The following is a 22112-nucleotide window of genomic DNA, read 5'->3' on the forward strand; positions in this document are numbered from 1 at the left end:
ATTTAAATACTTACTATCCTTCATATATAAAGAATTGCAATTTGGTAGAAAGACGTACACTCAACATAGAAATATTGGCCAAGGAAATTAAGAGGCAATCAACGAAGAATAAACGAAGTTGGTTAGTAAGAGGTGAAAAAACATATAATAGTATTAGAAAACAAAAGCTTCAAACAACAGAGCTATTAAAAAAAAACAACAGCAAAAAACAGAGCTATTGAAAAAAAAAATAACCAAAGATGGCATGGAACTTTTTGAGAGAAAGGAGACAAGCTGGCAGGGCAGATAGAGACCAAGCAGTCAAGAGGTGGGAGAAAACACAGGAGGAATGGTGTCAAACAGATAAGGAAAGGAAAGAGGGTTTCCACAAGGAGGAAGGGCCATCTGTTTTGAAAGACGGCCGAGCACCATGTATCACCTCAGCTGAAAATGATCCATTGGGTTTCAGCAACATAAGGATAATTGGTGAGCTCAGTGAGAGCAATTTCAGAGAAGCGGTGGATTCAGAAGCCAGAATGGAGTGGGGTAACAGGGTACTGGGAGGTGAGAAACGAACACAGCAAGGGTACATAGAAATCCTGCTACAGAAGTTCGGGTATGAAAGAGACTTAGAGAACTTGCAAGAAGATGCGGGTGTGAAGAAAGATGCTTTTTTTTTTTTTTTTTTTTTTTTTAATATGAGAGAGGCCCGATAAAATTTCAATGTTGATGGAAGGCAACTGGCAGAAGGGAAGTGGCTGAAGAGTTAGCAGAAGGAGGAAGAATTATATGAAGCATAAGGTTGTTGAGAATGTGAAAAGTGAGGAAGAATTTTTAGCTAAATGTATTAAACAGTGGGTTGCAACCCATTATTGGCTGGTCAGAAATTTCATGTTAAAAAACAAAACAAACAAAAAACAAGGAAAATAATATGGCTTGGTTTTTTTTGTCTCCTCCAAATCTCAGGTTGAAATGTAATCCCCAGTGTTGGAGGTGGGGCCTGGTGGGAATCACAGGGGCAGATACCTCATGAATGGCTTAGCGCCCTTGGTGGTGAGTAAATTTTTGTTCTGGTAGTTCACATGAGATCTGGTTTCTTAGGAGTGTGGCACCCCCTGCCCCACCTTACTCCCACTCTCACCATATGATATGCTGGCTCCCTTTTGCTTTCTGCCATGATTGTAAGCCTCCTGAGACCCTCAACAGGAGCTGAGCAGAGGTTGGTGCCATGCCTGTACAGCCTGCAGAACCATGAGCCAAATCAAACCTCTTTTCTTTATAAATTACCCAGTCTCAAGTATTTATAGAAATACAAGAATAGGCTAACACAGAAAATTGGTATCAGGGGTGGGATGTTGCTATAAGATACCTGATGATGTGGAAGCAGCTTTGGAACTTGGTAACAGGGATAGACTGGAGGAGTTTGAAGGGTTCAGAAGAAGACAAGAAAATGAGGGAAAGTCTGTAATTTCTTAGAGACTGTTTAAATGGTTGTCACCAAAATGCTGATAGAAGTAGGGACAGTGAAGGCCAGGCTAACAGATCTCAGATGGAAATGAGGAACTTATTGGGAGTCGGTATAAAGGTCACCCTTGCTACTCCCTAGCAAATAACTTGGCTGCATTAAGTCCACATCCTAGGGCTTTTTGCAGGTTTGAATTTCAGAGTGACAACCTAGGGTATCTGATTGAAAAAATTTCTAAGCAGCAAAGCATTCAAGAATTAGCATGGCTGCTTCTAACAGCCCAAGATCAGACACAGGAGCAAAGGGATGACTTAAAGTTGGAACTTATATTTGAAAGAGAAGAAAAGCATACAAGTTTGGAAAATTTGCAGCCTGGCCCTGTGGTAAAGAAAGAATCTAAGCAGTCTGTAGAGCAACCACTTGCTAGAGAGATTAGCATTACTGAAAGGGAGCCAACTGCTAATGTCCAACACAATGGAAAAAAGGCCTTGAAGGCATTTCAGAAATCTTTGCAGCAGCCTCTCCCATCATAGGCCCAGAGGCCAGGAGGAAAGAATGATTTCAGGGACCAGGCCTGGGGCACTGCTCTTGCTCCCTGCATCCTGGCTACTCCAGCTGCAACCACAGCTCAAAGTGCTCCAGATATAGCTTGGGCTGCTGCTCTGGAGAGTGTAAGCTGCCGTAAGCCTTGGCAGCTTCCATGTGATGTTAAGCCTGAGGGTGTACAGGCTGCAAGCATAAAGACGGCTTGGCAATTTCTCCATAGATTTCAGAGGATGTATGAGAAAGTCCGGGTGCCCAGGTAGATGCCTGCTGCAGTAGCTGGACCCTAACAGAGAACCTCTACTAGGGCATTGTGGAGTGACAATGTGGGACGGAACCCCCACACAGAGTCCCCACCAGGGAAGTGCCCCGTGGAGCTGTGGGAAGGGGGCTGCCACCCTCCAGACTTGCATCCTGAGCCTGAAAAAGCAACAGGTATTCAAGTCCAACTCATAAGAGCAGCCACAAGGACTGCACTCTGCAAAGCTACAGAGGCAGAGCTGCCCAAGATCCAGGGAGCTCACCCCATGCACCAGTGTGCCCAGGATGTGGGATATGGAGTTGAGGATTATTTTGGATCTTTAAGGTTTAATGGCTACCCTGCTGGGTTTTAGAATTGTGTGGGGCCTGTTACCCCTTTCTTTTGGCCAACTTCTCCCATTTGGAATGTGAATGTGTACCAAATGCCATACACCATTGTATTTGGTAAGTAAATAACTTGCTTTTGATCTCACCAGCTCATAGATGGAAGAAATTTATGTTCAGATGAGACTTTAGAATTAGGACTTTTGGGTTAATGTTGGAATAAGTTAAGACTTTGGGGGACTATTGGGAAGAGATAATTGGATTTTACAATGTGAAAAGGACATGAGATTTGGGGGTACAGGGGCAGAATGATATGGTTTGGATGTTTGTTCCCTCTAAATATCACATTGAAATATAATCCTCAATGTCGGACAAAGGGCCTGGTGGGAGGTATTTGGATAATGGGGTTAGATTCTTCATGAGTGGCTTAGCATTATTCCCTTGGTTATAAGTGAATTATTGCTCTGGTAGTTCATGAAAGATCTGATTGTGTAAATGCATGTGGTACCTACCACCCACCCCACCCCCATCTTGCTCCCACTCTTGCCATGTGACGCACTGGCTCTCCTTTGCCTTCTGCCATAATTGTAAGCTTCCTGAGGCTCTCATCAGGAGCTAAGCAGATGTTGGTGCCATGTCTGTACAACCTGCAGAACTGTGAGCCAAACTAAACCTCTTTTCTTTATAAATTACCCAGCCTCAGGAATTTCTTTATAGCAATGCAAGAACAGGCTAATAAAAGAAGGGAATAGGAAATACCTGAATTCAATATAGGTAGTAAAGGTAAGTACTGTTTGTGAAATGTATGGTTCAATTACATGCAAGTGTGTACAAAGTTACAAGGTAAAAATACATTTCTCACTGTTGTGTCAAATGTTTTTAAAGTTTCACTATCTAAAGCCTAAATGGAGTTATGCTAAAATTTTTTTGATGGGTAATTTACAGGGGAATTGTTTTTTGATGGAAGAAATGATGGATCATTTATTATAAAAGGTGGGAAGAACAGAGGAAGAGTGAGGATGGGTGCTGGTCTGTAGGCTTGTTGTCTCTCGCATTTGAAAATTGAGTGTTGCCTGTGAGGTGGGAGCAAGGTGAGGAAAGGGGCTGTTCATGAGTTTGGGGAAAGCAGAAAATGTTTGGGGTAGTTTGCATGGAGAAATGGAGAAAGGAATGACTTGAGAAACACAGATGGATTGCCAGTTACTGTTGTGAGCCTGACTGAGATTGGTGTTCATGAATTTATAGCAGTCACAGTTTGTCTGGTTGGGCGATTTTCTCCAGCAATGCTCACCCAATCAGATTGTTCTTGCTTCAATGTATGTATCTAGATCAGTAAATTGAGGCAGCTCTGCTGATTAAGCTATTGTTGAGCTGGAAACAGAGGCTTCACAAACCCAACCTTAAATTTCTTTCACCTCTTTCTGCTCAGAAGCTCAGTGTATGTAAAATTTTGTCTCAGTTATCTTAATGTTATCTCTGGCACTGGAGCTTGGTGAAAGTTATTATTTAACTGTGTTAGTCCCAAAGATACTGTCTGAGGTTCTCAAGATCACTTGCATCAGGGCAAAGCTAGTCACTGGGCAGGGCTTATCCTTATCATAAACAAGATTAAGTTAACTTTAGGCTCAATTCTCTCTAAGGAGAATACCAAAGATGCAGGCTAGAAACACACACATTCCAAAAGGAGTATAAAGGATAAATGGACAATACTGGCTGCATATTTCTTGAGCACATGCATGTCCTCCTAGATTCATATTTGATATAATCCAGTATAAAAACCATAAATTGTGCCCAAGTTGTTTTTTATTAAAACAATATTTTTTGAGAGATGAGGGTCTCACTATCTCTGGGCTGCAGTGCAGTGGTGCAACCATAGCTCACTGTAGTCCTGAACTCCTGGGCTAGAAGTGATCCTACCACTTCAGCTTCCCATGTAGCTGGGACTATAGGTGTGTGCCATCATACCTGGCTAATTATTATTATTTTTTTAAGAGATGTGGGGGTAGGGGGCGGCAGGTGTCTTACTATGTTGCTCACTCTGGTCTTAGATACCTGGCTTGTACTCAAGTTTTTGTGTGTCTTTTTTTCTGTCCAGTTCCCATCTCTTGGACAGGTAGGATTTGAGTACTGGTGTTCTGAGACAAATTAGCAGGGCATTTAACAGAGCTAGCCCTCTCTCATTCCTAAGACATTTTGGGTCTTCCATAATACCATCTCCAGGTTTCCACCTCTAGCTCTGATCATCCTTTGGCAGTCATTTGAAAGCTTTCCTCTTCTACCTAACTTCTACTTTTGGAAACATGAACAGATCTATTTCAGGGTCAACTTCTCATTTGCTGGTCCTCTTTAGGGCACCTCATCCCCACACAACTCTTAAATGTATGCCTACAGAAAAGACATTTCTTCTGAACTCCAGACCTGTGTACCCAATGGTCTTTGAAATGTCTCCACCTAGCTCAAGTATTGATGGAGTGATGGAGCACCTGCTGTGTGCCTGTCACTGCTCTAGCTTTGTGATCAGCAACCACCAAGATGGATGAGCAAGTCCTTAGCCCCTGTGAAGTTTACATTCTAAGAGGTGATGAAAAAAAAAGAAGGAATGGCGTAGGGGTGGGCTGCTTTAACAAGGCGGCAGGAATAGCCTGCCTGAGGAGGTGGCCTTTGGATTGTGGCCTGATGATAAGGAACCAATCATTCTAAGGAAAGGTCACTGCAGGGGGAAAGAATTACAAGTGCAAAGGCCCTGGGTGGGAATGAGTTTGGTGCATGTGAGGGACAGAAGGGAGGCCAGCATGCTAGATAGAAGCAGGGTGATAGATGGAGCAAGGAACACAAGACGAACTGAAGAGGATAATGAGGTCTTTTAAAGATCATGACAGGCAGTTTCGATTTTATAACAGCAACTTAAACAAAACATGGCCACAATTGAACCTTTTGTCTTCTTCCGAAAACTTGGTTCTCAGGGGCCAAGTTTCCCCAAACTTGGTTCTCAAGGGAACCAAGGTTCTCTGGTACCTGGAATGTTCCCTGGCATTCACAAATGACTCAGCCCTTCCTTCACCCAGGTATGGGTTGCCGTAGGTGCTCTTCTCACTCCCCACTCTTGCTTCCTGTATGCCACTGCCTCCAAAATAAATACTAGTAGCCCAAATCCTCCTACCACACTCCAGACTTGAAGCAAAACTGTCTGATGTACATCTCTCCTGGAGATCCCATTGGCACCTCAAATGCATGTCCAAAATGGAACTCTTTATCTATTTTCCTAAGCCTCCTTCATTCCTTATCTCCATGAATGACAACACACAGTTGCCGAAGCAAAACATGTCAACTCCTTCTCCCTCGCTCTCATGTTCAATCAGTAACTAAATTGTGTTGATTCTATCTCTTCAGTATCTCTTGTACTTGTCACATCCTCATCACATCCCTATTAACTGGAGGCCCTCTTCCTTCTGCCATGGTTTACCTGGTCTTCTACTTTAAATTTCACTCCTTTTGAATCCATCCTCCATATTGGCTCCAGGGTCAGTTTTGAAAATCACAAATGCTTTTGCTGTTACATCCTTGCTTGGGACTCCTTAACGACTCCCTGCTACACAGAAGATAAAGTCTGGACTCCTCATAGAGGCACAAAGGACTCTCAGTGACCAAAGGCCCTTGCCGATCTCTTATATTTTTATTTTTGCACTCTCCCCACTATCCTCCATTGCATCCTACACTCCAGTCAGATGAAACTACTTGCAGCTCTCCAAATGTTCAAGGCTATTCCATGTTTGTATTTTTGCCCCAGTGATTTTCTTTTTCTAGAACATTCTCTCCCCCTGCCCCCTTATCCTTCCTAGCTGCAGTGATAGAGTTTATATGACAGACTCATTGCACTTAGGGCCTCAGCCACTCTTGGCTATAACCACACTAGCTCAAGGGCTGTAGAATAAAATCCTGCTGCCAATAGACCCTGGGTGGCCAAGCATCTTCCAAACCAAATGCTCTCTCACTCCAGCTATGTTGGCTTTGCTTATACAGTAGCAGCCATAGAACAATACTACTAATAACTATAACAAAAATAGGAAAACAATACTAACAATTTGTTATATGATTGGTACAATAATGAAACAGACATATACATGTCTGCCCTCAGGGAGTTTATAGTCTCTGGTAAGGGTGCCAGATAATCAATAAATAAAATAATCATCACTTATTATGGCAGATCATACTAATTGTTCACAATCATTTGTTCTCTCCTTGCCCTTGCTATGTATCTCCTTCAGTGGTGTTCTCTTCCCTATTCCCATGGACTTAGGGCTTAGTCTTGCAATTTACTTTAGCCGACGGAATTATGATTGGACATGACATAGGCATTTCCAAGCAGAGGCTTTAAAGGTACTTGGGTAGTTTGGCTCTGTTCCCTGAAGCTTTTGTCTTCCCCCATGAGAACAGCATGCTCTAGGCACAACCTGGTCCTTCAGCCTATGTCCCAGAATGAGATCTTATGTGGAGCCCAGGAAAGCCCTGCAGAGCTGCAACTGACTTCCAGCCCTCTTGAAAAATGAATGAGAAATAAATATTTATTGTTGTAAGTCATTGAGAGTTTCGGGCTGTTGATGCCACAGCAAAAGTTGACTAATACATTTATAAACACAGGGTATGAAGGAAATAAAAAGTGAAAAATTACTCTTCTGGATAAGGTAGTTAGAGATGGCCTCTCTGGGAATGTGACAATTAAGGAATGATAAGATGGAACCAGTCTTGTGAGGGACATTCCAACATGGTGAACTGTAAGTGGAAAGGCATTGAGGCAGGCAAGAGTTTTGACAGAAAAGTGGCATGGGGTGAGGGAGAGCGGTGGGAAGGGGTTAATCATACAGAGCTTAAGTTTCAAGTCAGTGACAAGTAAAACACACACACACACAGACACACACACAAAGAAAACACTATATACAGCCTCATAGACCTTTGGCTCAGAGATCCCTCTAGGCATTCAAATCACTCACTGAGGCCCAATCCCTTTCTTGGCATGGAGTCTCTGGCATGTTAGGGTACCCACATAACCTATTGCCCAAACTAGGACACTTCTGAGAATGAAAGGGGGCACTAAGAACAATTACCTAGAACAAAAAATGTAAACTGGGATTGTCTAAAGTGAATAGGGATATATTGTCACCCTACTCATGGTAGCAGCTACTCATGAAAGTAGCTTTCCCTTCAAGTTCCTCATTGGCAACTCAATCCCCTCTGAAACTAGAATCCTAAACTGAAGTTTATTGGTAGGGGTCTGACAATTGCTAAGTTCTTGCTCTCGATGGCTGGACCCTGTTACCTGTACCCAATAGAGGCTGGCTAGGTTCTTGGTATAAATTACATGACTGTCTGTCAGCACAACCTCTGGAAATTACCCACTGTCTAGAATTACCCTATGGCCATGACTGATTCTTGCCACACCTCTGGAATAATGCAATGCCCCCGCCAAACCATTCCAGGTGCTTACCCCAGCCTTTAAACCCTCTTCATTGAGATGTTTAGAGGTCTTTCCCAAGGCCAGGCTCTGTATTGGGATTTTCATGCATTCCCAGTGGCTGGCTGAGGAACTCATGTCCCCAGCTCACAGGAACAAAATACAAACAAGGCCCCCTGCCTTGTGCTATTGGGAAGTAGCTGAGCCCACACTTCTGGGGCTCAGATTTTACCTTGAAAATAGACAAGTTTTTTGGAAAATATATGTAGCCAGACCAAGCCACCATGCCAAAGTTGGAGCAAATATGAATCCTTCTAAAAATTAGGGGTTTGCATATATTTTTCACTTATTAGCTGTATACAGTTGAGAGGGAGGGAGAGGGTAGCTACTTTGCATCATTTAATCTTTCCCCTCATATATAAAAATGAGATTAATAACTTCTAAATTGCAGCTTTGTTGTGAAGACTCAATAGGATGAAGTTTGTGAAGGCACGGTGCACAGCACTGCGCTGGGCTCAGGGAAGGTATACATTCAATTTTGGCTGAATTTGACACAAGAGGCACATCCCCACTCTGCTGCTGATGGCTGTCTCCACACATGCTTCTGCTTGGCATATCTCCTAGGCTCAACCAGCCTACTAAGGCAGCAAAAGAGGTGTCTCCCCACTTTTCCCCTAGCACACCCTCAATCCAGAAAGACCCCAGACCAAAAGGTTTGCTCTTTGGTCCTCATTCCCCCCCTCCTCAAGGAATGAACAGGTAATTCCAAGTCCAGAATATTCTGACAAAACTCCCCATTTTCAGGAATGAGTGACTCCTTGGCTGCCAACCGTGACTTAGTGAGCCACCTTCTGTGGGCAGATCACCTTAGAAAGGAGAGACACTGTCAGCTGCATAGAGGTACCTGGTACTGAACAGCTCTTCACTTGAGTGTTGGATATTCTGTCAGTGTTGAGTCTCACTGTGAGATTCTGAGGAACTGTGACATGCCCTGATAACCCAGTCTTTCCATGCCCCAAGCAAAGGCTACTCAAAAGTGCTTCTGTCTCCTATGAGATCCCACAGCTACCCACACCCAGCCCCCAGGATCCTGTGAGTGATATTCATAGGGTCCTATTCTTGCTACATGGGCAGATCCCAGCTGCCTTCTATGCCCAGCTGAGGTTAGCTTCAGCTGCTCTTATTAACCTGGTATTATCTAGGAAAAAAGTATCTTGGCATGATGTAATCCAAGAGCTCAAACCTTCCCATTAGCCCAGATGAATTCAAGAAAGGGTGTCAATCACATCTTCAACAACTCAGGAGGTATTATTAGGACTGCAGGCCCAGGTTCCTGGGTCTTTGAGGTACTCAGAGCCTGTCCTCTTCACTGGAGTCCCTGAGCTCTGTTAGAGAACTCCATCATGCAATCTAAGCCTTTTCATCAGAGCATCCTCACTCAAGGAGTCTAGAACTGCCATGGTGCAGTCATGCCTCAGACCACCACCACCCACTGTAGACTGGAAAAGAATACATGCTGGTTGTTCTTCATGAACACAAGGAAGTACATTTGGATTTTTCTCCAGAGGAAACATGATAATCCAAGGGAGTTTACGCGTAGCCTGGGAGAGCTCCCGGCAAGACCATGGGGGAGTCTGATCTGAGTCCCAGAGCAAGATGAGAGTTGATCAGGTAGCCTAGGGCCAGGAGACTTTTCTCTGAACCCACCTCCCTTGAGTCCCCCAAAAGATTGCTCTTGTACATAAACCCTAGAGGAAGGGCCAATCAACAGAGGAGGGGTAACCTAAGCCTCTCTTAGAAAGCCAAGTCCTAGAAAAGGTATGTAGTACCTTCTTCAAGGACTACAGAGTCTGAGGACACCCATATCAATGAGGGCTGATAGTAATGCACGTATGTGCAAGTAAGACGACAAATTTACCAACAGGCTCAAAGAACAGGGTAGGAGTATTGGTAGAACTTCAAGCTCCAGCTTTTGAGTTAGCAGCTGTGAAAACAGACCCTGGTTGGGGAAACTCTGTGTCTGCCTCCATAGCTCTCTGAGTCAGGCATGGGAGAGCACAGTGGAGAATGCACACAGTGTTGCACATTTTACAGAGAAAACAGAGCCTGTTGGCTTGATTCCAAAGGTGAAAGCTGAAGTAACAATAACAAAGATACCTCATTCTCCTACAAGTAGAGGTCACAGCCCGGGATTAGACTCCTAAAGCTTGGCCAGCTTTCCCAGTCCTTATTCTATCCCGGTAGCTGTGGTCCTAATATACCTTGGACTAGGACTCTTAGCTGTAGAAATAAGGCCTTTGATCTGGGTCTTGGATTAAATTGTGTTCACAGTTTGGTTTTGGACAGATTCCTGGGTTGGATTGGACTGAAGTTACTGAAATTTTGCCTGTGCTACAATCTTCTAAGAAGACTTCTGAAAATCTGCCAGTTGGAATGAATTTTTCTTCCTCTACATTCTGGTGGCACTTTATGACCACATCTATAATTGCAATCATTCAGAGACTGCTTTAAAATAAAAGTACGTGCTTATCTTACTCACTAGACTATGAGCTTTGGAGGGCAAGAACCATGTTTGAATCATCTTCATCACTTGTCCAGTGCTGAGTGCAATGCCCATTACATAGTACCCACTCCCACATTTTGCTGCATTTAAATTAAATGAAAAACATCAGGTTGTAATGTCAGAGTACTGGACCATGCATCTCATTCCTTGATGGGATACCAGCATGGAGGTCAACATCCCATAGACGCTGAGAGACTACAATCATCCTAACAACTGAGTTACAGCAGCTCAGCCTGGCCAACTTCACAGCAACAGCATATGAACACAACGTATCACCACATGCATCACAAGCCCATGGATCATGGCAGGACACAAGTATTAGCTAGGAAAAAAAATATCTTGGCATGATGTAATCCAAGACCTCAGGCCTTCCCATTAGCCCAGAGGAATTCAAGAAAGGAATTCAAGACAGGAATTCAAGGGACAAACCCCACAGAAATGACACGAAACTTCCTGTAAGCAACTGGCATACAGTATGTGTTCCACACTAGTTGTTTAGAAATATGACCTGATGTCTAGATCATCTAGGAGTTTTTTAGAACTACAGTTCCTAGGCCCTTTCTTGGACCTAGTGAATTGGAATTTTGGGGGACAAGGCCAGGAATTCTGTATTTTAAAAGGCCCATGACCCTGTGGTTAGCTAGATTTGGATCTACTTTAGACTAGGCAGGGCTACCAAAGACATTTCATTCTATAAAGTATCTGAAGTACCTGCCTATTTAGACGTAAAGGAAACAAGTGATATATGTGACTCACACTGGCCTGGTAGGGAAAGTGTTGACTACTTCCTTGGGCATCCTGATAGGAAAGGCTGGGGGCCTCGTTTGTGAGCCAACCCTTTAGTCTGCCTGATCTCACCCTGGCCAGGTACACTAAAGATCTGTATCCCATGGGCTTGGTTCTTACAGCCAGATTTTGAGCCAAGCCCAGCTAAGCATAATGGCACATTGGGGTGTTCCATCCCCACAAACTGGTGGGGTGAGGTGTGTGTGGCTGCACAGGGCCAGTAACGGGTGGGCTTGTGAGAAGTCCAGCACATCTACAGGCCCACTGAGTTTTTGGATCTCCCTCTCTTGTTAACCCTTCTTCAATACATATGCCCCAGCCTAGGGACTGGGCTTCTGCTCTGGTTCATGGTTTCCTCTCTAGCCTCTGCTGTGAGACCGAAGACTCCTTTTGGAGACTGAAGCCTCTGGCTGGGACAGAGATATACCCTGCAGGGGTAGATCCTATTCCCTTGGGTGAGGACCTGATTGAATCTGGAATCTTCCTTCCCCCATAAAGTATCTGCCTATTTGAAAACAAAGGTAACAAACCTACACTGACCTGGTAGGACAAGAATTGACTACTCCTCTTTGTACTTCTAAGAGGCAACACCACAAGCCTCCTTTGTGAGCCATTCCTTCATCCAGGGTCAGTTCTTTCAGCCCTGGACTCCCTCAGCTCTGGCATACCCTTCCCAGGCTACCCCATGGCCCCGAAATTCTTCATAGCTATGACTATAATGCCTGACTTTCCACTCAAGGTGACATCCCCTTTGGATCACTGGTAGTACTCTGCAGAGCAGGCACCCCCTGCTCTGCCCACCACTAGCAAAGGGAGATCACAGGTCTTCAGTGTCCACGTTCTTGAGGACTGGATAACAGGGTGGGGGGGGGTGCCCTGGGACTCCCTAAGTTCCCTGCTTGTTTTCTGGGGCCATCTGTAGGTCAATGAAACCTTGAAGGAAGCCTAGAGAAATGAGCAGAATGTTACATTAAGCAGAGGAAGCTCACACTGATCACGGTCCCTGGTCTGATCACAAACAGTTCACAAGAATATTATCCTCCATGCTGAGACAGATGCATTTAAACCTTTGCTGATCCCAACTCTGGTTCTGATCATTTGAAAAAGGCAATTTCCAAGGACTCTAGCTATTGTGATCATATTTTCTGGGCCAAGGGAAATGATGTTAGAAATTACATTTGTTATAGAAAATCTGGGATTGTACGTTTACAGGGAATATTAGGTTTCAGTCATGGAGGGGAGGGAAAATAGAGCATGCTCCACCTGTGCACGTGGCATTGAGGTCAGGGTGGGAGGAGAAGTGAAAAAAGTACCTGTCTATTTAAGAACAAAGGTAACAAGCAATGTATGTGAAGCAATGTATGTGACCTATATGAAGAAAACCATGGAGGTGTTATATTTAGAAAAACGAAAGTGGGCGAACAAAAAGAGATATGCCATATATCTGGATATGAAGGCTGTGTATTATAAAAATGCCTATTTTCTTCAAGTTAATTTATATTTTAACAGGAGTGCATACACAAAATCCCAAAAGGATTTTTTTTTTACTCTGACAAAGTGATTCTAAAATTAATCTTGAACAACAAACAGATGAGAATAACAATGAATATTCTGAAAGAGAAAATAATTAAGGGAGGAAGGAGTTGTTTCTAGCTCTGCCAGATATTAGAACACATTATAAAACAACAATTAAAATTATTCAATACCAGTGCTAAGATAGAAATAGAGCAGCAGAACAAAGTGGTGACTCAAGAAATAGACTTAACTACATTTGAGGATTCAGTATGTAATAAAACAATTCATTTCCCTCAAATCAAAAGGGAAATGAATTACTTAATAAATTGTGTTGGAAAACTGCATAATAGTTTGGACAATATTATACATTCATCTAAATAAACTCCAGATGGATTAACAAATTATATTTTAAAAAATCAAATTACTGACAACCAAAAATAGAATGAAATGTTTCTCAGATCCATGGCAGAATAACTTTGTCAGCTTTGAAAAGAAATAACAAATATTGAGAGATTTGTCTATATAGAAATGTAAAACAACTATACAATGAATAATAGAAAACAAAAAGGGAAAATGGGATTAGGAAAATACATATATCAAATATCACAAAGAATTTCTATACACGATATAGACAGAATGCCTTCAAATTGGGAAGGAAAATACCAACACCCCAGTAGCCACAAGTCAATACCAGTAGTTGCTATACAGGGACTGGAAACAGCAAATGCTCCATGTCCCTTCTAGGCAGGGCTGGACCCAGGTCAGCTGAAGAAAGGCCAAGACTAAAGTCCCCATCCAGTGTCCTGTGATGGCAATCTTGGCAGTCCTCCAGACACCTCTTTTATTCCTTTTACCCCAATAGGGATACGTATCTGGTTCATGGCTACCCAGCAGTCTGTTTCCAGACTGTGCTCCCAAAAACCCACCTTCCTTCTTCACTCACATCCATTTGGCAGCAGCCAATCCCTAAAGGAACCACTGCAAACCCAAGCACCCAGACCTGCAGTGTGGGTGCGCATGTGTGCATGGGTGTTTATGTGTGCATCAATGTATCTATGGAACATGTTCATTTTCCATAGGTCCAAGCCCTGTGGCTTCTCCCAGAACCCACTGCTGCTTCTCAGATGTCTCATTTTCCAGCAGGGCCTTTCATCTTTCCAGCCCAGCCATTCTAACAGAGATGATGTCAAGTCTATGCCCCATAAGAAGAGGGGCTGTTGTTCTTCTGTTCAGCACACACTATGATGCCTGCCACATTGCAGGCACTCAATAAATATGCGTTAAATAAAAGAATGAACTTAAATCTATTTATATTACCAATGTTTCCTCATTGAAAAACTAAATTACAAGCCATAAGGGCCTGCTTCATTTATATAACAGTGTCTATCTCCACATCAAGAGAGCTCCTTGAGGACATGGACTGCCAGTTCATCTCTGAATTCGCAGCAGTTAACATTGGGCACTTTACAGTAGTCAACAAATGTGTGCTATAGAAATATATTAAACTTATAGCTACTAAATTAGCAATTTTTAAAAGGCCACACAAATATTTGAAGTTTAGTGACGCTAACAAAGTTTAGTGACTCTAACAAGCAATATATATACGACCTACGTGAAGGAAACCACAAAGTTGCTATCTTTAGAAAACTGAAAGTAGATAAACATGAAAGAGAGACATGCCATGTTTCCGGATGGAAAGACCACACATTTTATGAATCTTGTTCCCCTCTTAATCTTATAGCTTTTGCTACTGGTATTATGAATTGACACAATAGTTTTAGGGGAACCATACAACAGTATGCATCAAGAGTTATAAAAATATTCATGCCCTGATCCGATGTCACTCCTAGAAATTTATCCTAAGGAAATAATTCAAGAGAAGAAAAAGAAAGCCATAGGCCTGAAGATGTTCATTATAGCCTTACGTAAAATAATTGAATATAATTGGTTGAATAAGTCATGGTTTATTCATTTGACAGAAGAACCCATGGATTTTAAGAATCATAACTATGAAATACATGTAGCAACGCGGTAAGATTCACAACAGAGTATGGACTTAAAACCACAGAATGCAAAATGGTATGCCACTGTGATAAAGACCACATAACATATGTGTATATAGATGGGTAAGAATAAAAAAAGAGTGGCCAAATTTGAAATCAATTTGGCTTAAGGGAGAGAGAATATAAATATTTTCTTCATTTAAACTTGTAGATTTATTTAAATCATTAAATTAGCTTAAACTTTAAAAATATAAGAACATACCAGAACTCTGTGTCAAGTATTGGCCCTTGAGCTCCAGATACATCTAGAGATAGAGTTATAGCACGTTATATAGGGCATGGCACCATGAGATTGTCCCTTTAACCTGAGCAGGATCATCCCCAAAGGCCCTTCAGTTTAGAATTTGACCAGGAACCATTATACACTCTTATGCAGCTGACTTTGTACACAGTAGGTACTCAATAAATCATAATGGATAAATAAATGGATGGGTAGAAGGAACAAGAAAAAGTAAAGATTAGGAAGAGGTTCCAACCCCAGTATATTGTATGTTGGGGGTATACAATATTGATAGAGTTCCATTAAGGGTCACAAATCTATCCTTGGATTTGTCTAACTCTTGTTAACCTTTGCTACTTCACGGGGGTAACTCGGCCAGCAATTGGCTTCTGTACTCTGGCCTAGCATTTTTGTGCTAAGGCTTCCTTGTCCTTACATTTTTCAGATGATGCCTAAGCTTCTAGAAACGTAGTGCAATGGAGAGAGTGCAGGACTTGGAGAAGGAACTTGGGTGCAAATTACTGTTGTGTCAATTATTAGCTCAAATTCTGCCTACTATTTAATGGTTCTATGGCCATCGTGTTAGTTATATTTCTTTGAACTTTGTTTTAATCTACAAATTGAAAGAATAAATACCCCATAACATAGTAAAGATGATTCATATTTTCCCAATGAACATTTAATAAAATTAGCATTCTTCTGTAACCCATGCCTTCCCACTCTCATAATGCTACAGACTTTAATCATAGACTCACTTAAAACACAAATCCATAGGATTCTTCATATTTGGAATTTGACAAAACTAAGTTATCTTAGACTAGTGGTTCTTAATCTGTGATGCTTTTTTTCCCCAGGGAACATTTGGCAATGTCTAGAGATATTTTTGGCTGTCAACTGGTGTGTGGGACAGTTGCTACTGGCATTTAGTGGGTAGAGGACAGAGACGTGTTAAATATCCCATAATACACAAGACTGCCCCAAAAGAAAGAATTATCTGGGCCAAAATATCAATAGTGCTGAAGTTGAGAAACTCTACTCTAGAGTGATGGTCCATGGGAGAGACCAGCTTCTTGCAGATCCCATTACCCAATTCATTCCATGTGTGCGTGTGTGTACGTGTCACCAGAGCAGAAGGTGGGAGAAGCAAGGAGGAAGTCAAGGGAAGGACAGAAAGATACTAGCATAGGGCCATTTCCCACAGCATCTCTGTGTAGAAAATCCTACTTTCTCTTCCAACTCTCCAAAAGCCCGAGTCCTGTATCTTCTGGGACGTTTTCTCTGAGCACCCAAGGATCCAATTCTCCCTCCCTTGACCTCTCAGGATTAGATTGCTGATTTGTAACTTAAATAGTAAACATCCAAGAAATCCCTGGCTTCACATTTCACACATATACTACATACATTAAGAACAGAGCAATTAGGATTCACATACTCTTAAGGTGGTTTACAAAATGGCAAAAGAAAGTGTGCATTCATGCGTTCCTGGCATCTCTCTGGTGAAGGCTGTTTTGAAACTTCTTTTGAAAGTGGCTGCTAATGGACTGATAATTGGTTTCCCGGCTTCCTTATGAAGTGTGAAACATTCTGCCAGCCTGTCAACAAAGCATCAAGTATTGTGCAAACCACCATCAGAGTTATTTGTATCTTCCTTCCCATTGTATCTCTTGTGGTGGAAGAATAACTGGACAAGGTTTATGGGAAAGGTTCTCTATTCTTTGATAAGGAAGGAGGTGAAATGGGCAAAGCTTCTGGAAGGTAAAGAATATGTGCAGCCTGGCCAACGCTTTCCCACCATGACAGCCAGGGTGAGCAAATTTCCTAGGCAGAGACTGAACAACTCTGCATCCAATGCATGTTGCTCAGCACAGTAAAGACAGGTGCTCAGTAGCTTGAATGGATGGAAAGTGGTATTACTTCCCATTGATTTTGAGCAGGGGTCCCTGGAGATGAATTAACTAAGGACCAGAGAGTAAGAGCAATGAAGCTGGTTCCACCTTTTCTTTCAAACATTTTTCACTGTGAGATAAATCATCTTCTTACAAACCTAAATTTAAAAAAGACTATCTATTGAGCATCTACTACTGTGAGGGCAGCTCAAAAGCCAACAAAATGATTCTGAAGTCTCTGCTTGCTACAGAAAATGTTTTGGAACATGAAGGAAGGGTGTATTTGTGTATTCCTGGCAGGGTAATTCCCTAGCAAAGAGTTGTTTTGAAGAAAATATTTCAAGAGAAGAACAATACAATGCTTTGTACCTCTTCAGACAGCTGCTCAAAGAAATTTGAGCCATTGAAATAATATCCCCAATCCCTTTCTAGCTCCCAATAAGGAAAGGGCAGTATTGTTTGCCAAGTATTGTATTAATATTTATTGTGACTAATGTATTGCAAAATTTAGGGCACTTAATGACTTGCTAGAGGAGCTTTTGTATGTACATTTATGAGCACTTTATAAAACATAGAGACTAACCTTACTATTTTATATTTTTATAGACGTTTATAGGTGTTGTCCCTTTTCTATTGATAATGCCATAATACATTTGATCTAGAGTTAAGAGAATACCAAAGTTTGACACTGTCCATCAATCAAAGTATGACTTGCTCTATAATGATCCACTTTCAAAGTAGCTTCCAGGTATTTATTGTGGGAGATGTGGTGACTATTCACATCATAGCGATCTTTTTCTATAAATATGATCATAGAGGGTTAGAATTTTTAGAGCCAGAATGGAGTGCTACCCTATTGGATAGGTCAGTAAATGAAAATCTAAAGAGGAGATGCCCTGGCTTTAGTCACAAAGCTGAGCTAGAACTAAGAAACTCCAGATTTTTGAAACCAAAGTCATCTCAGTGTACCAGGCCGTTCTTATCACCATACTGTCTCTACTGATTGGACTATGAGCTCCCTGAGGGCAAATCCCAGGACCTATAAAAGTTTACCTGCTGGGCACTCAGTAGAGAGTGGGCAGATGGAAGTCCCTCACCTTATTGAAATGCAAATGTGGCCTCGCTATATGCTGTAAAGGCATGGGGCTGGCTGGCTCCTCTGGCTTCCTCCATGGAAGCCAGCAGCCCTGAGACTCAAGCTGTGTCCTGTTATTCTCTAATGTCCAGAAACACCTGAGGGATGAAAGTGTCTGAGGATGTCATCCTGTTCTACCCAGAACTGTCTAGAAGAAGAAATGCCATGTCATTTCCCCAGAGTGCCTGCTTCACAGCTCTCATCCACAAGCCTCAGTCCCCTATCCTTGTTTTAAACCACAGGGAGCACTGACACAAACTTTCTGGGACAGCTCTATCCTCTTTCCTTCTAAGCTGCTTGCAAGCAGTGCCCAGCTCATTGGAGGCTGCCAGCCCTGCTCATGGACACCAAGGGCCTGCTGGGCAGCACTTCAAGGTCTTCTGCCCTTGGTGAAGATTTTACAAAGATGTTCTAAACCTGCTCCTAAGAGCCAAAAGGCCAAGTAAACTCTTGGAGGGGTTAAGCATCAGCCCCTCAGGTGGCATTCTGCTATCTGCCTCTTTCAGCTTGGGGAGCAGGGAAACTGTCCCAAGAGGCCAGCTGGTCCTGCTTCCCATGTCAATCCTCCCATCTCTTCGTTGCTGAAGCTAGATCCTCTCCATTTCTCTCTGCCTTGTTTTAGCTATAAGGATTTCAGACATTAAGTCCCCATGGCACCTGGGGCTCCCACTGAGTGTACCTTTATCTTCTTAGGCCCTGCCTCTGCAGAGCCCTGCCCTGTGCACCCATCCCTGGGGTTAGACTCTACAATGGGCAGAGTCTTTGTGTTTGCCTGCCCTGAGGTGCTCCCTGATCCTCCAGGTCTTCGTGGCTCCCAGCATGCTACATGGCTGATGCTGTTGGGCTCTATATTCTAACCACAGTGGGGAACAGAGATGAGCAGATATCGTGCAATGTAATTTTTTTCAATAAGGGTGATTTGTTCAATGTGTAGTTAAGGGTGATTTGATCTTTAAACCTCTCAAGACTTTTTACATAAATAAACTCAGAAGTCATCAAAATGCTTTATCAGACAAAGTGATTTTTTTTTTCATTTTAAAAGTATCATCACCGTGGTACATCCCAACTCATCAACTCATACACCAAACTCTCAGTCATCACAGAGACCCTGACAGTCTCCCAGGCTATTCCTCCCCCAGCCCTGAGGGATCACCGATCTCTGGCGTGTGAAACTTGAGGCCCCAAGTACCCCACTGAGGTGGGTGAAGGATCTGAGGGTCAGGCTGCCTGCCTTTCCCTGAGAGAAGCACATGGAGAGAGATGGAGGAGGTGGAGTGACAAGGGATGGGAGAAGAGGTGACAGCCCAGAGAAGCTGGAACCTTTGATTTTCCAACAGAGACCATGCCTGGGCCTCCCTTGGCTATATACAGACCCTCATCCTTGCCAATCCCACCACAGCTGAAGACTTAAGATGTCATTTGTGATGCAAAGTATGGTCAGGCCATCCAGGAGGAAGGAAGAAAGGCTTCTTTGTTATCTCCACAGAACAACAGACCACTCAACTCCAACCCCTTCCCCAAAAGATCAACAGTCCAAAGATAGCTTGATCCCTCATCCCTCCCTAAATCCAACATGAGATGAAGCAATTTTAGGAAACTGTTTATATCCTGGCAAGGCCAGTTTCCCACAGCACTGGAGACTGGTGGTGCCTATGATCTTACAAACTTGCCGGTCCCTTTCACCCTGCTTGATTGTCAGTGGTGGCAGTGAGGGTGAGCAGGAGAAGTCTGGGTCTGAGCCTGGTGGGCTAAACCCTCTTAAGGATCACCAAGAAGGGTAAGACGGTGTTAAAGAACATCCCCAAATGTCAAGAGCACTCATTCTCAGTGCTACAGTCAACATTGCTGCCAGAAATGAGGACCCGACCAGCAACGTTCCGAGGAGTAGAATAAACTAACCAGAGTGCACCTGCTGTTACAACCTGCAAGGTTCCCAGGGACGGGGCCCCTGGACTAGCTAGGAAATGGGCCCTTGCCTCTTGGTGAAGACCCTGGCGTGGCCTCCTCCCTGCTCACTTACACACGCAGCCTGGTTTCTTAGCCGACCATTGGTTATTCTTTTGGCATGTGATTGCCTTCTGCCCCACCAGCTCGAAGGCGGGCTGGCACTCAAACTTGAGTGTATCACCGTGGCGAAACCGGGAGCCTTCCCTCTGGCCATACGCAGGTATGCCAGGGTCACCGCAACTGCCCTGCTCGATCTCTGAAAGACAGGAAGATGAGAAAACAGAGACAAAAGTGACTTTATACCTCTTTTGGAGCTGAAGGTTCACACGACATGCTCTGCTGCCCTTCTACCATGAGTCAGTGCTCAGAGTGACACAGGTAGGACTCAACGTTCTTAAAAGAAATGAGATTCATGAGAAATCCTGCAATGTCCTGTTTCATCGCAGCATCCTAGGATGGATGGGCTTCCAGCTATCAAGTGCCTGAGACTCTGTGTCTGCATAAAGTGTTCTAGATGCTTGGATGTTTTCACTGGGAGAAGGTGTGTCTACATTCTTCACAGGTTACCTGTCCCAGGAGCAACAAGTTCCACAGCATTGGAAGTCTTTGGAGACTTCCTCACTGAACCTGACCTGACATGACCTGAACTGCTAATGTCACATGACAGATCTCAAGCACAGTCCATTTTTGAGCAGCAAAGGCAAGTGCGAGACAACACAGCAGCTGAGGCTTTGCTACCTGTCTTTTTCCCAAACCAGAGATTAAATGAGAATAAATGTTTACCACCTGCTGATGTGGAAGCACTTTCATGGAGATGTTTCCTTAATTCAATTTGAGATGGTAGCAGGTAAAATGAAACAAATGACTCATTGAGGATGCTTTGAAATTTCATTTGAGTCAACAGTTGTGAGTCAGACATGGAGTGGGTTCCCTGAGACAGCTCTGGGTGGGCATGATGGGCCGGCTACCTCACTGGAGAGGCAGTCAGGACCCAGATGCTTCTGGAAAGGAGTATGTCCTAGCCAAGCCTCTGGAGCTTCCTCTGGAGTCACCCCTACTTCCACTCATCCTGTGCTTAATGCTTTGAGAGATGGACAAGGAGAAGAGGGTGGTGAAGGGGAGAAGGAAGAAGAGGGAAGGGGAGGAGCTCTGTTTCCAGGGAGAAGGGCTTCCTGCAGGACAGATAGGAAGTCATAAAGCCAGTGCCAGATGGTGAGGTGAGGACTGCATGAGTCCTGAGATTTGGGAGAGAGGGGCCAGAGTCATCAGGGGAGTTTTTTGGACACCTTCCCAGGATTCTCAGGACAAAGGGACCCTGCCTGTTCTGTAGACACCATCATGGGCTGTCAGGCACCACAGTCCTGACGTTGGTGTGTGTGCTCCTGACAGGGATGATTCTGCAAAGGCGTTCCTACCACACTGCAGGACTTCTGTGGGCTGGTCAGGGTTGCCCATCAGTTTCAGGCACTGCCTTTTATGAGCAGACTTTTGACTGCTGCATTCATGTTACCCCAAAATGAAGGATGCCAGCCTTGAGCTGAGAGCATGCAGGACAAGGCATTCTGTGGCTGGGATTGTGTGTGTGTATGTGTGTGTGTGTGTGTGATCTAAGTCAAGCAACAAGGGTCCTCCCCTTTGTGCAGAGGAGTCTGTGTGACCATGTGCCAGGTGTGAAGCATCTCAAGTGTAAGTCAGCCTACTTGCCTCTCACCTCACATGTCCCCTTGGCCTCACCCTCTATAAGCACACCTGCTGAAAACACAGCTGAACCCCTTCTGTAGCTGGCTTTGCTCATGCTCAGGGATGAGGGGGGGATACACTGAGCCATTCCAGGAACATGGTCCCCTTGCTCCAGGTCCCAGAGCCCCAGGGCAACTGAAGGAAAGAAGAAGGGGCCCCCGTGATAACGCAACATGGAGAAGCAAGCAGCAGGACCCACCTGCTCCAGATGCCCCAGACATGCTCTCTGGGATGTG

At 43.7% G+C, this 22112-nt stretch overlaps 1 protein-coding gene across 2 annotated transcripts in view; it reads right to left on the minus strand.

Annotated features, from left to right (window-relative positions):
* CSMD2 (CUB and Sushi multiple domains 2) overlaps nucleotides 1–22112 on the minus strand; it is a 616956-nt gene that overhangs the window by 228110 nt on the left and 366734 nt on the right. For both annotated transcript variants that reach the window (XM_017527996.2, XM_017527992.2), the window contains one exon: nucleotides 20210–20392. In XM_017527996.2, coding sequence (XP_017383485.1) covers nucleotides 20210–20392 — 183 coding nt within the window. The remainder of the gene's footprint in view (nucleotides 1–20209; nucleotides 20393–22112) is intronic.

Source organism: Cebus imitator, unplaced genomic scaffold (genome assembly GCF_001604975.1).
Source record: "Cebus imitator isolate Cc_AM_T3 unplaced genomic scaffold, Cebus_imitator-1.0 Scaffold51, whole genome shotgun sequence".
NCBI classification, from domain to species: Eukaryota; Metazoa; Chordata; class Mammalia; order Primates; family Cebidae; genus Cebus; species Cebus imitator.